This window comes from Phanerochaete carnosa (assembly GCF_000300595.1).
Source record: "Phanerochaete carnosa HHB-10118-sp unplaced genomic scaffold PHACAscaffold_2, whole genome shotgun sequence".
In the NCBI taxonomy this organism is placed as follows: domain Eukaryota; kingdom Fungi; phylum Basidiomycota; class Agaricomycetes; order Polyporales; family Phanerochaetaceae; genus Phanerochaete; species Phanerochaete carnosa.
Window position 1 is genome coordinate 3,983,889 of NW_006767629.1, and position 19,495 is coordinate 4,003,383.

Consider the following 19,495-nt stretch of genomic DNA (forward strand, 5'->3'; position numbering starts at 1 on the left):
GAGTGGCGGACCACTTTGATTGACCACCGTTTAATCAATGTTTAATTGTTGTCTAATCAATGTTAAGTCCTCGTCGTCTCGTCTGAATATTTGGATGGACGTTCGCATATCACTGAGTTGAGGGATCAGGTGATCAGGGGGTACTAACCGGGCTCCGGCGTTCCATCGTGCTCGATGGTGAGGCGCATCACCCTCCAACACGTCACGTAGAGGTCAACGCCTTACTACTAAAATTAATAATATAAAAAAAGGTCGTGCTCGTTTCTGAGTGCTGCTTGGTGCCCTCGGATACTTGGCATAGTCAGCACGCCATCATGATTTCTCTTGAGCCTCTTTGAGAGATGGCTTGAGGCTCGAGGCGGTCTCGAAGAATCGCCCTTGCTTCGCCTGAGGCACACAGTTGAAGTCGAGCATGGTAGGGCGCGAGAATAATAATGGAATGTAGCTGTCTGAGATCATGCAAGCGAGCAGCGTTTTGCAATCGCTCGAGAGTCCAGACCGGAGCAATTCTACGGTGCCGGGATGACAGTGGAACTGAGACAGTCCGACAGATAATCTATACGATAGCTAAACTGCATCGTATGTTCACGAGCATATGCAATCGGCCCATGGTCTACATAAACCGGCGTTGGAGTATACTGTACACCATGAGACCATAAACATCCGACATGGATGACCGACAACCTGCTATACGTTCCTCGAGCAGCGCAGATGACGAGAGCGTGACGCCACCCCGATAACTGAACCTGTGAGGCCGAGTACATTTGCAAGAACGGCAGTGCATTGTTCATGCAAGCGGAGCACAGGCTAGCACAGGGATATCGACACATGATACGTGATACATTCCTTCTTTTGCAACACTATCCTACACTGTCCGCTTTTCCTTTCCTTTCCCCCACACATGCTCACTGGAGATTCGACGGGTAGAGGTAGTCTTCGAGCCCGATGAAGTTCTCTTTGATACTCCGTGCAGACACAAAGCGGTAGAAGATGGCCATGCTGCCTGCCTTGTCGTTTGTGCCGCTCGCCCGTGCACCGCCGAACGGCTGCTGGCCAACGACCGCGCCCGTGCACTTTTCGTTGTAGTAGACGTTGCCTGCAGCGTTTCGCAGCTTGTTGGTTGCCTGCAGCAGTGCCTTGCGCTCAGTCGCGAAGCTAGAATTAGGGAAGTAGTGTTAGCGATCGAGATTTGCCAGTTGAGAGGAGCACACGTACATGGAGCCGGTAAGGCTGTACGGCGATGTGGTATCGATAAGCTCGAGAGTCTTCTCCCAGTCGTCATCGTCGTAAACAAAAACCTGAAGATCGCGTTAACGGTAGCTGGAACCCCACAGAACAGGCACGCACGGTCAGGACGGGCCCGAAGATCTCCTCTACTATGGTGACAGACTTCGGATCCTTGGTCAAGATAACGGTTGGCTGGACGAAGTAGCCCTTCGAGTCGTCGCCTGTCAGGCTGTCAGTGTACCAGGCCAACTGGAGACCGAAGAGGCAAACGTACCACTGCCGCCGATGAGAACCTCGCCGCCGGCCTCCTTCGCCTTCTGAATGTAGCTGGTAATCTTGTCATAGGCAGGTCGACCGATGACAGGGCCAATGAAGCTCGTCCATTCCTGAGTAGGCCCAACCTTGAGCTTCGCGACCTCGTTCAGGAGTTGCTCCTTGAAACCATTGTTCCACAGCGATTCGGAGATGTACAGCCGTGAGAGCGCAGAACACTTCTGGCCCTGGTACTCAAATGCGCCTCGCACGCTCTGCATGACCGCATTCTTGACCTCTGCACTCCTGTGGACGAGGTGGAAGTTCTTTCCACCCGTCTCACCAACGAGTCGTGGGTAGCTCCGGTACGTGTCGATGTTCGCCGCGACGTCCTTCCAGAGCTTTTTGAACACAAACGTGCTCCCCGTGAAGTGCAGAGCCGCAAAGTTTGGGTGCGCGAGCACTTGGGCGCACACCTCGACTGGTGAGCCCGGCACGAACTGGATCACGCCTGGGGGTACGCCCGCCTCTTCGAAAATCTTGTAGACGATGTAGTTCGAGTATGTCGCGGCGGGTGACGGTTTCCAGACGACTGTGTTGCCAACGAGAGCTGGCGTCGCGACAAGGTTACCGCCGATGGCGGTGAAATTGAATGGCGAGACGGCGAAAACGAAGCCTTCGAGCGCACGGTACTCGAGGCGGTTCCAGCTGCCAGCTGTATTCTTGGGTGGCTGGATCGAATACAGCTCCTCGACGTACCTCACGCCGAAGCGCAGGAAGTCGGTGAGCTGCGGACATATATCAGCGGAGATCTAAGCGCATATATAGAGCCAGACATACCTCAGCAGCAGCGTCGATCTCCGCCTGCCACGCGTTCTTGCCCTGGCCGAAGATGGTCGCCGCCATGAGCTTGTAGCGATACTTGCCACTAACGAGATCGGCAGCCTTTAGGAAGATGGCGGCCCTGTCGCTCCAGGGCATGGCCTCCCACTCGGCCTTGGCAGCAAGCGCACCATCGATCGCGGCAGCGACGGTAGCTTGATCGGCTTCATGGTACGTGCAGAGGTGCTTGGCGTGGTCAGAGGGGATGGGCTGCTTTGCGAGCTTGCCTGTCTTGACCTGCGTATGGGGTCAGAGTGCGGGTGTATGCGGTAGGGCGGGGGACATACGGGTTTGCCATTCACAATACAAGGCACCTCGAAAGGCAGCTCCTTTTCCATCTGTGCAATCGCCTCCTGGAGACCCTTGCGCTCGGGTGACCCAGGGCCATACGCCCTCTGCAGGGCACGTTCTTGTAAGCATTCACGACAAATAGAGGCATGGAGAGGCGCACCATGGGCTCATTGGCAATATCTGGGACCTTGAACGTCGCGAGCTGTGGTGTTGTCATCTTTATCTGCGTTGAGGAGCAATGTGGACGGAACAGAGACGCCTGAGAACGTGCACACCGTTATATACGGCGTAAGGAGGTCGTGAGCATATGGGCCCAAGCCGGATCTAGCGCAGATAATCGTCGTGACTCCAAGACACCATAGCGAATCTGGCACGGTCGTTGTGCGCCAAGCTGCCGTTGTCGCTCGAGACCGGCTAGGCAACGCCTGTTGCCCAATACGTCCCACCAGCTCTTACTTTCAGTGGATCATCCGAAGCTAAGAATGACTGGATAACGAAACTGTGTATGCAAGGTACAATTATATGGTACAGTCCATGGTCCTATCATCCAGCACAGTCCCGTTCTAGAAGCACACAATCCCCGACATAAACATCGTACAGTCCCCGCCATTCAGTCCGAAATGCAGCGGTCATAGTCGGCTGTTGTGAAGCGGATGTCTGACTCCATACGACCATGGGCCAAAACGAAAGAGAGAGAATAAATACTCAGGGTCATCGCAGGATGTAAGACGTAAGTCTCGAGAAGCAGTTGGCCTCAACGACTACCAGTAGATCCGCCGCTCAACAGTGCGGACCTTGTGGGGTGCAGGGTTGTAGTACGTGGTCCGGCGGACGCGCGTTACAGTGGGGTACCTAACAGCCGACGCACTTCAGAGGATGCTTTACTTTAGGACAATACTACTACGACGCACCAGGCATGGTAAATCTCGCCGGGCTCCAGCTGTACTTCGACGACTTGACGACCCTGCACCCCAAAGCATGTTAGACCTGTTTCCATTCCCCGCTCAAAAGCGACACTCACGGCGTAGTCGACGTGGGAGCCGACGACCAGACCCTCCTTCCTTCCGTACTGGCCGTGGTTCACGGCGACGATGTCACCGGGCTGCAGTGAGATCTATTGAGGAACCGTACTCCGGTGTCGCATATAGACAGTCACGCACCAGAATGGAATCGTCTGAGGAAGACATGGCAAGGGGTGGTCTTGGAGGTCTTGGGGATCTTGTGGGCGAGCTTGCGGCGCGGGCACGGACGCCTGGTCAGAGTCGAGTGAGATGGTGGAGAAAGAGGAGTGAAAAGTGGGGAGAAAAAGCGACGCGGACTTTATAGACTCGGACGTCAATAGGCGGGAAAGTCCTCGCGGCAGCCATGAGGCAAGTGAACCATCATGCATCAGGACCGGGCGATTTCGAGAACAGCGCGGCGCTCCGAGTGAGAAACTATTGTTTCCCTTCTCGGTGACCATTCTTCTCGCGCATCTCCCTTGCGTGCCATGTTGCGGAGTGTTTGTGTATACGCTTTGTGCTTGGATGGTATGGCTTGTGCTGTTTCGAAGGCGAGCCGCATGCTAGGTGTCTGCGGCGCTGCTCGTAGACCCCGGACCCGCGGCTACGAAGAGCACGGCAAGCACGACACAAGGAAACCGCGAGGCATCAAAACGGTGACAACGGGTCCTCGAAGCCTGCGCCGACGCATTGCTAGGGAGAACGGACGTAAAAGTAGGCATGAGGTCGAAGCTGATGGTCAAGAGCAAGCTGTGGCCGTGCCACGAAGCTTTGTGGGCACGCTTCAAACTAACCGATCACAGATACTATACGGCTGGACATCGATACACCGCATCTAAGCTGAGGTCTACACTACATATCGCACCCAAACGTAAAATTGTATAAGCTGTGCATAGTGTGTTAGCAAAGTGATGTTATCGCTTCATAAACGACGCAAGCCAGTCGCGAAGAAAATCGCGCAGCCGCATCGGGCTCCAGCTTGTGTCGCCAGCAGACTGAGCTGACCCGCGATTTTCATCATCCCACGCAGCTCTGCTGGACCTCCGTCGTCCAGCCGTACCAGCCCTTACCCGTTCAGCAATGCCAGATAGGATGTCCTCCGCACTATCCTTGTAAATTCGCTCCAACTCGACTTCGAGCGCGTAGTGTCCTCGACGCACAGCGTAGGGTGCCATGCCATTGAATTTGCGAACGAGCGAATTGACCTCCTCGAGCGCGGCGCTGTGGTATGCACGTTCGCGAGCTTCCCACTCGGTGTCGCGGAAAGTAAGGATCTTCTCAACGGTTATATTTGAGAGAAGGGACGCGGGTTGCTCAAGGGTGAGCATTCGGATAGCTCTTCGCGTCCAGGATTGGCGGAGAACGTCGCGGAAGCTCTTTAACGCGGACTCTAGCTCTGAATCGAAGTCAGCTGTAAGTTGTGATGATCGGGAACAGGGTGCACCTTGCTGGATATCTACCCATGGTGGTGCAGCACCTTGTCTTTGGACAAGACGATTCAGCAAAAACTCCTCTCGACCAATGAACGGATTCCGCTCTTCAACAAACTGCTTAAGAGGCTGCCCGCGGCCCTCGATCTTGTCAAAACGCCCTTCCTGGCGAGCCCTCTGGGAGACGGCGGATTATCACCCGCATATATGTGCATCAGACATATACGCACCTCTATCCGATCCTCTACCAGGCTTGCCCAACCCTTCATCCCCGTCGGGTTCGCCCTCGGACGCACAGAATCATGTGCAACCTTCGCACCAGCTTTGATGCCGAGCCGATAGTCTAGAGTCGACTCTCTGGCACTCTGAAGCCTTCCAGCCTGCTCCGTGCGCTTCTTGTTCTCCCGCAGCTTACGGCGGGCTTTCTCGTCGAGCAGTTCCGGATTCGGCGGTAGCCTACTGGTTGCCGAGGAGGATGGGATATTGCCGTACTTGACAGATGATCGAGCATGCGAAGGGATTGTGAATGTCGTGTGCCATGGCTGGTGTCCTTCTACCGCAGGGAGTAATGGAACGTCCGCCAACGACCGATTGCTGCTTGCGCCCCACGACGTCTGCACAACAGCCTGCTCTGATGCTTCAGGAGAGCCATAACTATGCAATACTGCAGGATCTACAGGCTCAACCCGGGGCGGCGCCTTCTTCAGCTTCTCGTCGGCGGTGCGGATGGGCCCACCGCGCATAGGCTTGTACTTGTCGACGAGCATACGAAGCACTGCATCTTGCATTGACTCATCACCCGTCCAATTCTCGTGCTTGCTCCGCAACGCCTCTAGCTTGTTCGCTCTCGCTGCCTGTTCCGCAAGCTCGGTCTCCTCGTTTGCGGCGTCGGCGAAGAGCTTTGCGCTAGCACGATAACCGCGCTGGGCAGGAGCACCATTGGCGTATGTCCTGTATGTGCTCTTGAGCGGGTTGTAGAGGGTTCTGCGAGAGTTAGGGAGGACCGAGGCTTGGATAGCGCGCATGAATGAGGGACAAGGATGTAGGCGCTCAGCGGTGCCTGCGGGCAACCATTTTGGATGCCGAACATTGGTTGCACCGGCTGGCGCTTCGGGTGTGCGCGTGAGTACTGCCATGCTCTTTCTCACTTGTCCAGCTTGAGCGGGTGCTTCAGACGTAGTCAGGATCTCGCCAGGAGCGTCCAGAGTGGAGCGTATTTCTGAAAAGCTAAGCATTTGTTGTAGCCTGGTGTGCTGTTTTCCTGATTGCTAATATTCCCTGCCACGCACTTGAAACTCCGCTGGCACCGATATAATTTTTATGCATTTCGTCCTCGACTTTGACGAAACGCCGGAAATTAAAGACATGCGGGAAGAGCACGCTATTAGCTACTTCAGCTTTTTCCAACCTCATCGGTGACTTTCGTTCAGAACTTTTGTCCTGCACTAGGTAATATTGAGTCTGCCTCCAGAGTTAAAAGATCTCAAGGGTTATCACGCTTCCCTCTGCGGACACGCCAAGACTTTGTTGCCTAAGATATGAAGTGCTTTCAAGCGCACACTGAACGCACACCATCTGCATTCACAGCTTCAATTGGCGGAAGCAGGTGGATTTAGAATAGGTAAGCAGTACATCATCTTATCATGCTTTCGAGCACTGATGACTCACACCAGTGTTGTGCAAGCATGAATCCAGGCTATCGAGCTGGCCGCCACGAGCCATGCCAAGCGGGCTTTTATGAGCCCTCGACAGTACGGCCCAGGCGACCCACGGCTCTGCTTTCATCTGAGCTGTCGAGCCGTGGTCCGCTGATAGACGACAAGGACTTGGTCCTATGCCATCAAAATGTAAGCCGTCCCATATAAACTTTCCAAAGGATCCATGTCATATAAGCTCATAAGTGATATGTGCTGTGTAGGGTATGCCGCAATACTTCGTTATCGAATCAGGGTGCTTATCGGGGTTGGCCTGCCGGGTCGTAGTACTACTTGTCCTGACCGTTCCCGCGAATGTATCTAACTTAGCTAAGCTGGTTTCTCTGCTAATATCATTAAGAATTCATGGTATGTTCTTTTTCACTCCAGAGTACTCGCGCCGCTGTTGACTAGCCGCATGACGTAGGACTGTCCAGTCCGCAGTGACGATAGAGCAAGCTCGCATCTGGGAGACCCTCAACCTCGGGCACCTCGTCGACATGGTTGAGATCGGCAAGCGGACTGACCTTGTTATCTTTGACGCACTTTCCGCGAACCTCGCCGACGTGAGGGATGACTTCCAAGACCCAAGCTGCTTGGTCTGGTTCTGTTGGACATGGTGAGTATCCACGCCGAACCGCATCCGCCATTCTGGATAACAGCAGAGACTGGAGCGAAGGACCTGCTGAGTCACTTTTCGGCGGTTGCACCTCTGCGCAATGCAAAGACTCAGAAGCAACGGAATTGACAGCTTCATCGATGGAGCCGGCCGGTGAAGGTACGAGACACAAAGTTATTACATCGAAACGTGAGTCAATCATCTGCACAGGGCCTTGGTCGGCGAAAAGAAAGCGGCCCTGGACACGAACATATTCGACACCGCTCGGCTAACAGAGAAATTCCAGGAGCTGCCTTTCTTTGGTTATAAGACCCTAACAAGTGGCCATCGCGCCAATTATTCTTCACTTCCTAAGTGATCTATTCTTTCCACCGCCGTGAAACGTAGATGGATGGCTATCTGTGCGGGACGAGAATGATAATTTTACATCGTATCAAGATCTACCAAGTGCGATGGCCTTTCTTCCTCCTCCTCTGGCTGTAAAGCGTCCAACTTCGACCAGAAACTGGTAACCGCTCGCACACGAGAACTTTGGAGCTATGCTCGCCTGTTTCACGATCCGCTTCTACAATTCGTTATGTGTAGCATAGGATAGTCCTAATGATTCCTGCGTTTCGTTTGCTTATTCGAGAAGATCCCCTACCTCATAGTGTATTTCCTGTGGGTGTGACGCGTTAGATATACAAGCGTATTAAATCACGCAGTGTGTTCTGGCGTACTTCGATGATGACCGCCGATACTACCAAATGAGCTAATAAGGAGGAAGTGGTATGGCAAGATTGACGCCGACCGTTAAGTTGTAATCTGCAGGCTCTTCGTCGCTAGAACGCCCGACTCCATGTTGAAGGCTTACCGCGCGAGCTAAGCCAACTGGTTGTTATATATTCGCTCCCAATTCAGCGTTGGCAGTGCATACTCCTGGGTGGCATTCTGCCGTAGAGGACTGGCTGAGCACAGTCCTTCGAGATGCTCTACGCAATACGACGCGACTCACCTTCTCTGGCCATCCGCGCCAGCGCACCGTTCAGCGACTTGATCTCGACCCATGTCAAAACCATACGTGCCTATCTACACAAAAATCGTTCAGTCTCGCCACCCGGCGTAGCTTTAGGGAAGCATTCGCGAAAGACTGGCCGAGCGGCGATGGCATCCTGCAGGCTAACTTGCTTTGGCATCCTGCCCGTGAGAGTATCAGGTATACAGTCCAGACTGAGTAAGATTAGATATAAAAATCGGGCTTCACAGCTTGAAGATAGTTAGAGTGGAAAAAGGAAGAAGGCAGCAAGAACGAGACATCCGCAGAGTAAAGCGTATCCCCGACGCTTGCCCGACTCGGAGGCCCTACCGCAGGATTGATTGATGCTATTACATTGTGGCATCCATCAGCGGCAACGACCGGAAGGCTGCCTATGCCGTCGGCTGCAGCGGGAGTTGCTCTGAATAGAGCGCAGCTTGCCGCGTTGTTGCCGTGTGCGCTTGCTTCGCCAATAGCACTAGGTGCCACCCAGCGCTCCCAGTGGGTGGCAAGCGCAATTTTTTCCCTCGCAAGATCGATTGAAAACTGATTCAACAAGGACCTGAGTTTTTCCGCTTTTTACCTGAGAAAAACCGAAGGCAAAACTTAGCTTTCAACCAGTTTTACTGCATTTCGGCCTGTTTTGCACCAGTTCTCTTCTTGATTTGCCTCGGCGTACAACGGAGAAACATTTGGGCCTTATTTAACCGCTTTTTTCCAGGTTTCCTTAAGAAAAAAACTGCACTTACCACCTTGTGTAGTGGTGCGGCCCCGTTGATTCCGAGGATGCGTTGGTGAAGGCATACTCGAAGGTCAGGCATGTCGTGAGCTTCAACGTTTCAGCTATGGCAAATTTGTCAGCCCCATTAGAGCGGTGTCGAGGATGTGAAGGGCATGGCAACGTGCGCGATGAGTTCAAGCACCAAGGCCAGAAGTGCTCTGCGCTCTCGACGCCCGACCCAATTACTAGGGAGCAAGCATTAGTGCACGATTTCGTCTTGAACTCCAGGCTGGACCGCCGGATTTGGCGTATGGGTCGTATCGCAAACCGACGCATGCGAACCCAAGCATTCTTGCGGTGAGCTCACAAGCCGACATCAGACTCGGAACCGCGAAGATGTCAACTTCAGGTATATATCGGCACTGATTTACGTCACGGGCTAGGCCTCAAAGGAGGCATTGCGCAAAGCATCTAGCTAGATACAGAGCCTAAGCAGGGATATAGATAATACGAAGCACGGTCGGCGAGAAGCATAGGAGAGAAGGGGGAGGGGGGAGGAATGTCCATGACAAATATACTGCACGAGATACGATTGCGGCACGAATGCAGACAGCTTTCGCAGAACCCGTCTCAAGCCGTCAAAGATGGTAGGTCCATTGATGACATATCTACCTTGATTTCGGTATCGGACTGAGAGAAATTATATAGTCAGGGCATCTAGTGCAGCAGCATGCAGATAATCACTCACCGCCATCGCGATAGTGCTGCCCATGGATGCTCCAGTACCAATAGTCTGACGTCAATTAGTTTAAAGTTCCTAGGCAGAGCTATGTTTGTCGACTCACCCGTTCACCACGTCGAGAATTCATCCCCGCCTCGGCGACTGTGGTGTACCCGGACAAAGGAAGGCTCTGCTTGTGGTCATTGGCCCATTTGCTGGCAGCGCGGATGGCGATGGATAATGGAACCGCAAGCTGCCCACATACCCGAGATTAAAATAGAGCTGCAGGGAAGAGGAGATAACATACACTGAGTTGAGTGAGGACGCAAGAGAGAATTTGCCCGGCCTGCATATTTAGCAGAAATAGTACAAGAACAGACACAGTCGCGCTAGTGAGGATGAGACCAGATTCGACGATGATCCATGCGGCTGAGAGATGGTACATCGAAATGGAGGTGCGCCAGATTTTGTAGACGACCATGGAAGATGCAAGTACTTGAATGCTAAGAGACATCGCGAAAATCGCGACGGCCCATTGGTAGTCGGCAAAGAGGTCTCGATTCTTGCCAAGCGTGGCGATATGGGCGGCACTTGTATACCCACAGACTAACAGCAATGTGAGAAAAAAACTACACAGGCACGCACAAAATGACATACTAAAAGCGACAATAACGAGAACGGTCTGCGTCACGAACGTTTGAGATCACAGAATGAAATTCTAGTGAACGCACTTACGAAGAATGCTCCGATAAGCCGATTATGACCCCACACGGCGTAGCATCTCCAAGCCTGAGCGACGATCACTGTTTAAGAATCAGGCAAGCTGGAGAACGGAGCTTTTCTTACCAGTATCGCATCTCCTATGCTATACTGTGCAAGAGTCACACATCAGGACTATGGCGGGAATTCGATAGGAAACTTACATTTGTGGAGAAAAAGAAGATGGCAATAACGTACCGCGCTCGAGTCGTATTTCCAAAGTATGCGTCCGCCCCACCGGGACCATCGACATAAGTTATGAATCCAGAGATCAAATCCATCATGATTGTGATATAATGAGCGAATGCCGACACGAGCTGGACGGTAGCGAGTCCGATGAGAAGTCTGAAGACTTTGAGCACTTACAAGCACGAGATGAGTAGCTTGATACGCACTTCTTGGGTAAAGACAGGTTCTTGGACAGTATCCGTACGTACATGATATATAAGGCAATACTGGACGACGGCTCAGGGTATATTGACCAAGTATTGGCATGGAGGACCTACTTAATTCCTGTGCCATTGTTGTCCAGATTAGCGTCGGGCCTCTGCACATTAAATTCTAACTCACCCAACAGCGGGCCCTCAACGCAGCCCCCTATAAGGTAAGCCTTGGGGGAAGATATGTCGTTAGGAACTGTCGGTGGAAGAGACATCCTACTATCTCCAAGGGCGCGCGAAGTACCGGGCAGGGGGGGGATAGGTCTACTCCTCCTCAGTGCCCGTCTCCATATAACTAGTGGCTTGAGCATACCGTAGCGTCTGACATCTCTGTGTAAGATGCGCTGCGGTTTCTCTCTGGCTGATACCTCAAGAAATGATGCGGACAGCGAGGGTTGTGCTAGCTCTTCCGTATGTGGTACCTACCTCAGGAACAAACATCAAATATGGTGTCGATCAAAGACAGAGTCTCACCGACGGCAGAAGGACGAGAACAAGATGAGTTTCGGGCCGGGACCTTTAGAGAAATTCAATTTGAAGGCTGCGAGGGCCTGGGTTTGCGAGCAGCTTGGACCGTACTTGGACCGTACCGTGATGTGTAGCATTATTCAATTTAGGGCTAATGATTGTTAGAGTGCCCTTAGAGCGGAGTTATAGACGCACTTTGGTTGAACGCGTCGCGTGTTCGTCGTGTACCTTCTCTGCACGTTATATCGTTGCTCCAAGAGTGTCCAGAAAGCATTGAAGATAGAGCCATCATGGTCAAGACCAAGCCAGTTCCAGAGCAGCCAAGTAGTGCGGCGGTGGTCTCTTCCTTTTCTTGCGTTTGTAAATCGGGAAGAGGTGGGAGAGGAGAGTGTGGATCTCCTTAACGATGGCGTCATCGCCGTCCATGTCAGAGCTGTAGTAACGAAACTGGACTCGCAGGAGTACGGACAGGGTACGGCGGGCGCGATGCGACATGACCGCGGTTCGACGAGCAAAGTATTTTCCCCTCATGACAATCGCCACGTTTAGGAGACATATTTCGCACCCCTGCTTGCCTCCAACGCAAGGGGGTCTCAGCCACATTGATGGTAGCAGTACTCAGAAGTGCTCCGGGTTCTCTCAACTCTTCTCATCGAAGGCAATCCTAGATTGCCATCTCCGAGTCGTTAATAAACGCGGGCATGACAAGCCCTGGACCACCGGCAGCTGCCGATATCAGGTGGTCCCTGATCCAAACAGGTACGGTCTTGGCGCGACAGATATGGTTAAGGTTTCACCGTTCCTTCCCGGGCCGGCCGACTTCGGTGAGCAGACATTTCCGCTGACGCTCAGGTTTGTGGGAACGCCTCATAGCGTAAGGTTACAGACGCACCTGTTCAAGCTGTTCGGTCCGTGCATCAAGGTCTTCGCATACCCTGACTCACAGTGCTGCATGCATAAGAACGGTGTCTGTATATCTCAACGTTGTCTCACCGGTGCGCCCAAACTGCGGTCTGTTCAGCTCCGCGCTAGCTGGGGTCTCCGCCTAATGGGACGAACAAAAACGGGCGAGGTCTGGGAGCTGTCCGTTCCCTAGTTCTACAGGATATCGCCCGTGAAACGCGGTGCGGTTACGTGCACTTTCATCCGCTTCGAAGGATCGCCGAAGGAAATGGAGAGGAGCCTAGTGGAAAAGCGTGCAGTGTTCCACTACTGACGCACTGACGTCGGGTTCTTCTATGCCCCAGATGAAACGGAGTCGATTCCTCGAATTCGCCTCGGGGACGGGCAGGCCATCTCCCTACCAATGAGTCACATGCGCCGGTCCACGAATACTCTTGTATCGTCTGCTGCACACCTTCAAACTGCTACTCCTGGGGACGTAAAAAGCGTGAAAATGTTTTGTGCATCAATTAGATGGGCTATTTACCCCTAACGCTTCTGCTACAACGGCCTCTGACTGGGCATAATGGATATTGGAGTGCCAGGGACCCTGGATCCTCGTCCCAAGAGACAGCCTCGGAGAATTTGACATCCCTATGGTACTCAGAACTCGTGGAACTAATCTAAATGCCCTGACTCACTGCAGCATATCGACGTCAGGTTTGCAGCAAGACATCAGAAGACATCTCGTTCTTATGGCCTTGATTGATGAGGACGCTAGCAGTCCAACTCCTCTTCGACATTCGCTCATCAACATAGGCCCCCTCTTTGCTCCCCTCTCGTTCCAAGGTCTGCTCCAAGTCCATCGAGAATAACGCGCAGGAAAGTTTTGCGCAGAAGCAAAAACTGCGTCATAACAGATAGTGGGCATGCACCGACAGTCACCGTGTGGTAGTAATCAAGCGCTGAAAGCAACTGGGGGTATTCATTTAGAGGTGTGCCTGTGGACCCGAAACCACGGCCCGCCCTGATCGGAGAGAATGGCTCCCAAAATAGAACCCCTGCCAGAACGCTTCCAGTAGGAACTTTACAGTACCGGCATCTGCCAAAGGACTTCCAAAGGTTAGACTCGTCAACCATGTCCCGGTCGCTACGCTACGTGGGAACCACGTGCATCTTAATTGCATTCCATTGAAGCCAGGGATGCGACGCGAGCTTCACCAGAAACCGGCGTGGGATGAGCCTAGCCAAAGGTACCAGGCACTTGTTGTGTACGCGTGGTAATACAAGGGAAGATCACTTAGTCGAGCCTCAGTCTCTTGGGCAAGACAATACACCAGGTCCGATCAAGGCTGAAGTTCTGGATTCCTACTTAGCAACGAGAGAAGTTTAGCGAAAGGCGAAGTCGAAACTGGATAACACATAGACTGCGTTTGGCGTGGGCCGGGTGGTGCGATATAAGCCATATACAGTATGACCAGGTCCTCCTCGACACGATGAACAGAATCTTTAGGTGACAGCTTCGATCATCGTTACCCTTCACTGACGCCGCTGAGCGTCCACCTAAAATATCCGCGGTAATCAAATCTTCACGTCGTGAGACTCTCGATTTTCATACGCACCGAGTGCCGACTCCAAATGTTTGAAAAGTTGGATGTTGAATCGTTGAATCGTTGATCACGGAACGTCAGGGGACCGAGCTCTGGAATTCGGTGGTGCGGTGTATCGTTTCAGGTAGTACCAGGTACCTGAGCCGTTACATGTAACAACTTGAAGTACGGTCGCAACGAACCACTACGCTGGCATCATGGATGCGATTAAGATGCACGTAGTCCTCACAGAGCGCAGCGACAGGCAGCGACCGGACGTACCGGACACGGCTGGCGAGTCTAATTCTCTTTAAGAGCCACAGCTACTGCTCGCTGTGCCGTATTCTGAACATAATATGAATCAGGTCACAGGTCGCCGATGAACTTCTCTGCGACGTCGAGGCTACTAGGAAAGGCACACATATCTCCCTTCAGACAATTGCGCTGCGCTATAGCTTTCAGAAGGTCCGGTACGAGAGAATACTTGTTGCAAAACATTTTCTCAGTCGTGTCCACCGCATTATCACCGATAATTCCACATGCGCAGGACCGAACAGAAAGTCTCTTGCCTAGACTTGCCTCTGAGCACGTCGCCACGCTTCGTTCAGAACAAGACATCGCGCGGCTTTCAGCTTAATAGTATTTGTTATAAACAGTGCCGCCGGCCAGTACTCCCAGTGCTCGGTCGGAGCTGAAAGCTTTCTTCGAGAGCACCCGAGAGTCTGCCAATTCTGTCGAAGCTTCCTTGGCGTCGAAGGACACAGAGCCTCTTTGCCTTGTACACCCATGTCTCTGGAAATTGAGGCACCGCGGATGCAGCTCGAGGTCGACAAAGCATGCGCAACCATCCCCTCTCCTCGACGGGTTAGACGACTCGCGGGATAGCCAGCCGGGCATATGTATTGTGCCTTGCCCCAGGCTGGAATTCAGATCTTCAGATCTCGTCGTCACAAATTTTAAACCCCGACAATCTGGTTCAAGTGTTTCTAAACTTATACAGGAAGTCACTATTTCTCGCTCCGGTGCCCTCTGTCTAATCGCTGGTGGTCTCTATTCAAACGCCTTGCAATGCAAAGATGATCGTGGCATATGGCACTGTATTTTCAGAGCGTCGTCTACACGACATTACTAATGGCGGTAAGCTGCACTGTTACGATCGGTCCGTAGTCCCAATATATGTTTTTCTTTACTCTTTATTTCCAGACAGTAAGCGCCTACTCGAATGTTCTACCCTTTTCCGGACGAGTCATTTCTGGTCCATTTCCGGACCACTTCCATTTCCCGGACGTTCTCGTACATACGTTGTCCCTTCTCTGCTGATCCCGCAGTAGCTAGGTTAGTATAAATACCAGCCGGAAATGTTGTGTACTTTAGCTTCGGCCTCCTGTATTATCAGTCGCTCTTCTATATCATTTCCGGACTTCGCCCAAGTCCATGTTCTACATTCTACGACTCTTACATGCACCATACGAAGTAGGAGGATGGTTCACTTGGTAATCCTGTCTGTTGTATCAGAGACATCTTGACTGTTAATCGCAACATGTGAATGCTGACAAGGAACAGCTTCTATAAGTCTGCATAAAGATCATCCATGCCAGAATAAATTTACTTGTCGCCACCATGTTTCCGGACTCACCAACATCGACGTACAGCCTTATTCTACTATGTATGGCATTATACCTCTTAAACTGGCTCAAAGAGCATAAGGTGAGTGAATACCAGGTTGTTCTGTGCCGCCAAGGCTATTCTGACCTTTGTGTAGCTCAGAAATTTACCCGCCCTAGGACCAACAGCACCGTTGCTCTCTTACTGGGGTGCATTCAGGTTCTTCACCAATTGCCAAGGGATGCTCGCAGAGGGGAATGAACTTCACTGCGCTGCTGCTGACAGAGATTTGGCAGGTCGGTGGGAGCCCGTTCAGGATAGCAACTCGCCGGTATTGGCATTACATCGTCTCGGGCCCTAAGCTGATTGATGAGCTGCGTCATGCACCGGACGACGAGCTGTCTTTCATCGAAGCCGTAGCCGAGGTAAGCATTCACCACTCATTGATTCACGAAGTCAGCACAGCTGAATTTTCCTGCAGTCCTTCAAGCTCGAGTATGCGATATACGTGGCCTGAGCGCCAAAAGATATGTATCATGTGCCGATTATCAAGATAACACTCACACATTATTTGAGCCACTTTTATGGGGAGCTCTACGACAAGATATGCAACGCATTTGCAGACTGCATCCCAGCGAAAGATGGTCAAGTTGCGAATCAACAGCCATTCATCCACACGTTTAGCTGAGATTCCATTCACGTAGAATGGATAGCTGTGCCCGCAATGGACACCATCATGCGAGTTGTCGCTCGGGCGACTGTCCGCATTTTCATTGGCCTTCCCCTCTGTAAGCGCTTCCATAGTGTTCCGCCGTGGTCACGTTGACAATGAACTAGGCCATCATTGGAAATTCTTGGACATTAGCATCAACTACACAACGGATACAATTAAGACTGGGCTTATACTCAGCATGGTACCTGTCCACCTCAAATCGTCAGTCACTACCTCACACTCGAAGGCCATTACTCCCTAAGCAATGCCTTGCAGGATTGTGAACCACTTGATCAATAGCAACTACAAGACCATTGACTGTGCACGTGCTTTGCTTGGTCCCACGATTGAGAGGCGGAGAAGCATGATGGAACAATATGGAGATGACTGGCCAGATAAGCCTGTGAGTCACGCTGTCTTGCTATCTGACCAGCAGCTGAAGTTCTATGGATCAGAATGATTTGCTCCAGTGGCTCATGGAAGCTGCAGAAGGGATCGAGCGGGAACCGAGGGCCCTGACCGCCTGTTTGCTCATGGTTTGCTTTGCTGCCATCCACACTTCTTCCATGGTATACCGCGAGCCTCAGCACCGTTAGCACCACGTGCTGAGTATTTTGGCCTTTCAGAGCTTCACTCATGCTTTGTACCGCCTAGCCGTGCACCCAGAGCACTTGCAGCTGCTGCGGGAAGAAGTCGAAGCTATTGTTACGGAAGACAGCTGGTCGAAAGGTTCACTGCAGAAGATGCGCAAGATTGATAGCTTTCTGAAAGAGTCCCAGCGGGTCAAGGGTATCAATAGCAGTACGTCTTGCATCTCGCAGCACCAATTATATGATTATATCTCCTCATAGTACTTGTTGAATGCAAAGCGCTGAAAGACTTTACCTTTTCTGACGGCATGTTCATCCTCAAAGGCAGCTACGTCTCGACCTCGAAGATAGCAACGCACGACTGGCGCAAGTACTACAATGGCCTGTGTGTCTTTGACTGTGGCACTTTTCCAACATGCATGATGAGACGGGCGAAGGCACGAAGCACCAGATGACCAACACAAGTATGGAGTACCTTCCGTTTGGCATTGGGAAGCACGCCTGGTGAGTTCCTTCTCTGACGTCGTCGCGGTCGGCATATTGAATAATACTGTAGCCCGGGATGTTTCTACGCTGCGAACAAGATGAAAAGTATGATGGCGCATCTTGTGATGATGTACGACGTCCACATGGAGAAGTCCGGAGAGGTCACACGCGCGTTCCATTTTGGCTCTACCATATCGCCCAACCGAACAGCAAAGGTCTTGTTCAGGAAGCAGAAGGACTGAATCACGTTCAAAAGATCTGTTGTCAATTATACTTAGATTATGACTATCGTGGTTGCGAACGGTTGGCATGATGTAGCAGGACAGTTGGCTAAGCGTGATGTGCATCCCAGGTATTGAGTGGATCGCACTAGTAGGATTGCCACGCGAAGGTCTGAGGGCCCAGTGTCCGCGCGACGCCTTGATATCTTTTGAACTTGATGCGTTGCGGAGGATGCTGTCTAATGAAGAATGCCCAGTATTGAAGCAAAAGTGACTTAGGCTCATTAACTTGTTCGGAGCGCTGGCGCCGCGTTGCAGCCGCGGACGCCACAATGCGTCGCTTGGCTCTCTTCGTCCGCATCCATCATGAGTCGACTTCTGCCCTCCGTCAACTGACTGAATGCGGGCTTTCCTGGGATATCATATTATACCACTACATGGCATACTGCTTGGTTCAAGCGTTCCTTTTGCCCGTGCCATGTTCCGCCATGTGGTGCCCAAGATTGCAACAAGACAAGCAATACACAGAGTCTACCCGTGCCCGTATGTACCCGTATTCACATGCATCTTCCGACAAAATGCTCCACAACTCAAAAACACTACGCGTGTGTACGACCTTCCGTGCACCGCAGCCAAGATGGCGAACAAAGCAGCTAAGACAAACTTCTGCAGGCTGACGGCGACTGTTGGTGGAGCATTGAAGCTATTGAAGGCGCAGAATACAGGTGCTACGGGAAGAACGCCATCTTCGCTCCCCATTTAACTATGTCTCACGAAGATTAGCTGCGCCAAGTCTCCCGGCACTCGAGAAGTGCTACGATGAGCACAAAAAGGCATACAGTCAGAAGGGCAAGTCGAGGCTTGAGGACAAGGAGATACCATGCGCAACGAGTGCACGAATGGCAATGATGACGAAGTGGTCTGCCTCCAGCATGGCCCGCAGCTGGAGTCGGCGTGTTGCAGCAAGGTGTATCAGAGGCCGGTACGTTTGTTGGACTCTCAAGAATATCACGAGTTTCTTACACGTGTAACAGCTTCAAGAACAATGAAATCTGTATCGGAAGCCAGATGAGGAAATTCCTCGCCGGTTTTTCAGTGTGAGCAGATCGAGAAGAGATTCGCGTTCGTGCAACGGTCGTGCGGGGCGGTAGCATTGTTGACATGAGCGAGTTGTGGAGGGCCAATCTTGCGAGAGCTAGGGAGAGCGAAGCTTGGATAGTGTGCATGAACGGGAGACGAGGTCGTGGCTAGTTGTGATTACCTTGGATGCCGCCCTTTCCTTTCTTAGTTCTGTGCCAGCGACAAAGCTCCTCTGATGCGCCTGCCATAGTTGATTGTTATGGAGCTGATTCAGTTCGGCGGCCCAGACATGGGAACTTGTTAAGTTACACTGGACTAGCCACCCAGAAGCGCCCAAGAGCAGCTAAGACACGCTGAAGAATTTCCGAAAAGCCCAAAAAATGGCACAAGCAGGAATTAAACCCGCAGCCCAAAAGTAACCGCAGCGCGCTATACCACTAAGGCATAAGACCTTGCAAATATGAGCTTGGAATTGCCCTATAATACTACTTTCCTACCTCAAAGTCTTAGCTGTAATATTGTAGCCAATTATCAGGTATTAAAGCATTGGAATGTAATTGTACAAAGGTATATTCTAATGGCATGGCTAAGACATTGATGTGGCTAAGACACCAGTGTGGCTAAGACATTGAGTCATTAAATATTTGCTATTGATTCTGCTTATTGTACAAATGTATATCCTGATGGCATGGCTAAGACATTGGAACATTAAATATTTGCTATTGATTCCACTTGAGTATAGTTCATCTGCTCTGGTGTTTTAGCCACACTAGTGTCTTAGCCATGTCAGTGTCTTAGCCACGCCATCAG

At 51.9% G+C, this 19,495-nt stretch overlaps 6 protein-coding genes across 6 annotated transcripts; 2 read left to right on the forward strand and 4 right to left on the reverse strand.

The window, feature by feature from the left end:
- Nucleotides 1-767: 767 nt before the first annotated feature.
- Nucleotides 768-2,981, reverse strand: PHACADRAFT_250853 (uncharacterized protein). Its single transcript, XM_007392493.1, has 7 exons — nucleotides 2,813-2,981; nucleotides 2,649-2,756; nucleotides 2,320-2,598; nucleotides 1,502-2,267; nucleotides 1,348-1,448; nucleotides 1,216-1,298; nucleotides 768-1,155 (listed from the first exon to the last, which is right to left on the reverse strand). The coding sequence occupies exons 1-7, from the start codon at nucleotides 2,867-2,869 to the stop codon at nucleotides 906-908; spliced, it is 1,644 nt and encodes a 547-aa protein (XP_007392555.1). The 5' UTR covers nucleotides 2,870-2,981; the 3' UTR covers nucleotides 768-905.
- A 140-nt stretch (nucleotides 2,982-3,121) lies between these two features.
- Nucleotides 3,122-3,927, reverse strand: PHACADRAFT_250856 (uncharacterized protein). The gene is made up of 4 exons (XM_007392494.1): nucleotides 3,813-3,927; nucleotides 3,674-3,754; nucleotides 3,564-3,616; nucleotides 3,122-3,504 (listed from the first exon to the last, which is right to left on the reverse strand). The coding sequence occupies exons 1-4, from the start codon at nucleotides 3,837-3,839 to the stop codon at nucleotides 3,414-3,416; spliced, it is 252 nt and encodes an 83-aa protein (XP_007392556.1). The 5' UTR covers nucleotides 3,840-3,927; the 3' UTR covers nucleotides 3,122-3,413.
- Nucleotides 3,928-4,419: 492 nt separating this feature from the next.
- On the reverse strand, nucleotides 4,420-6,113 carry PHACADRAFT_115422 (uncharacterized protein). The gene is made up of 3 exons (XM_007392495.1): nucleotides 5,314-6,113; nucleotides 5,098-5,260; nucleotides 4,420-5,049 (listed from the first exon to the last, which is right to left on the reverse strand). Exons 1-3 carry the CDS (start codon nucleotides 6,106-6,108, stop codon nucleotides 4,568-4,570), a joined length of 1,440 nt encoding a protein of 479 aa, XP_007392557.1. The 5' UTR covers nucleotides 6,109-6,113; the 3' UTR covers nucleotides 4,420-4,567.
- A 3,434-nt stretch (nucleotides 6,114-9,547) lies between these two features.
- On the reverse strand, nucleotides 9,548-11,326 carry PHACADRAFT_206224 (uncharacterized protein). The gene is made up of 11 exons (XM_007392496.1): nucleotides 11,183-11,326; nucleotides 11,119-11,125; nucleotides 11,008-11,067; nucleotides 10,777-10,957; nucleotides 10,700-10,723; nucleotides 10,589-10,642; nucleotides 10,511-10,535; nucleotides 10,161-10,459; nucleotides 9,978-10,106; nucleotides 9,881-9,925; nucleotides 9,548-9,822 (listed from the first exon to the last, which is right to left on the reverse strand). The coding sequence occupies exons 1-11, from the start codon at nucleotides 11,265-11,267 to the stop codon at nucleotides 9,763-9,765; spliced, it is 969 nt and encodes a 322-aa protein (XP_007392558.1). The 5' UTR covers nucleotides 11,268-11,326; the 3' UTR covers nucleotides 9,548-9,762.
- Nucleotides 11,327-15,611: 4,285 nt separating this feature from the next.
- On the forward strand, nucleotides 15,612-16,113 carry PHACADRAFT_192409 (uncharacterized protein; the record flags this gene model as incomplete). Its single annotated transcript, XM_007392497.1, has 3 exons — nucleotides 15,612-15,698; nucleotides 15,776-16,021; nucleotides 16,078-16,113. 3 exons carry the CDS (start codon nucleotides 15,612-15,614, stop codon nucleotides 16,111-16,113), a joined length of 369 nt encoding a protein of 122 aa, XP_007392559.1.
- A 207-nt stretch (nucleotides 16,114-16,320) lies between these two features.
- On the forward strand, nucleotides 16,321-17,626 carry PHACADRAFT_192410 (uncharacterized protein; the record flags this gene model as incomplete). Its single annotated transcript, XM_007392498.1, has 8 exons — nucleotides 16,321-16,384; nucleotides 16,434-16,530; nucleotides 16,585-16,711; nucleotides 16,764-16,877; nucleotides 16,935-17,109; nucleotides 17,160-17,285; nucleotides 17,336-17,402; nucleotides 17,455-17,626. 8 exons carry the CDS (start codon nucleotides 16,321-16,323, stop codon nucleotides 17,624-17,626), a joined length of 942 nt encoding a protein of 313 aa, XP_007392560.1.
- Nucleotides 17,627-19,495: the final 1,869 nt, after the last annotated feature.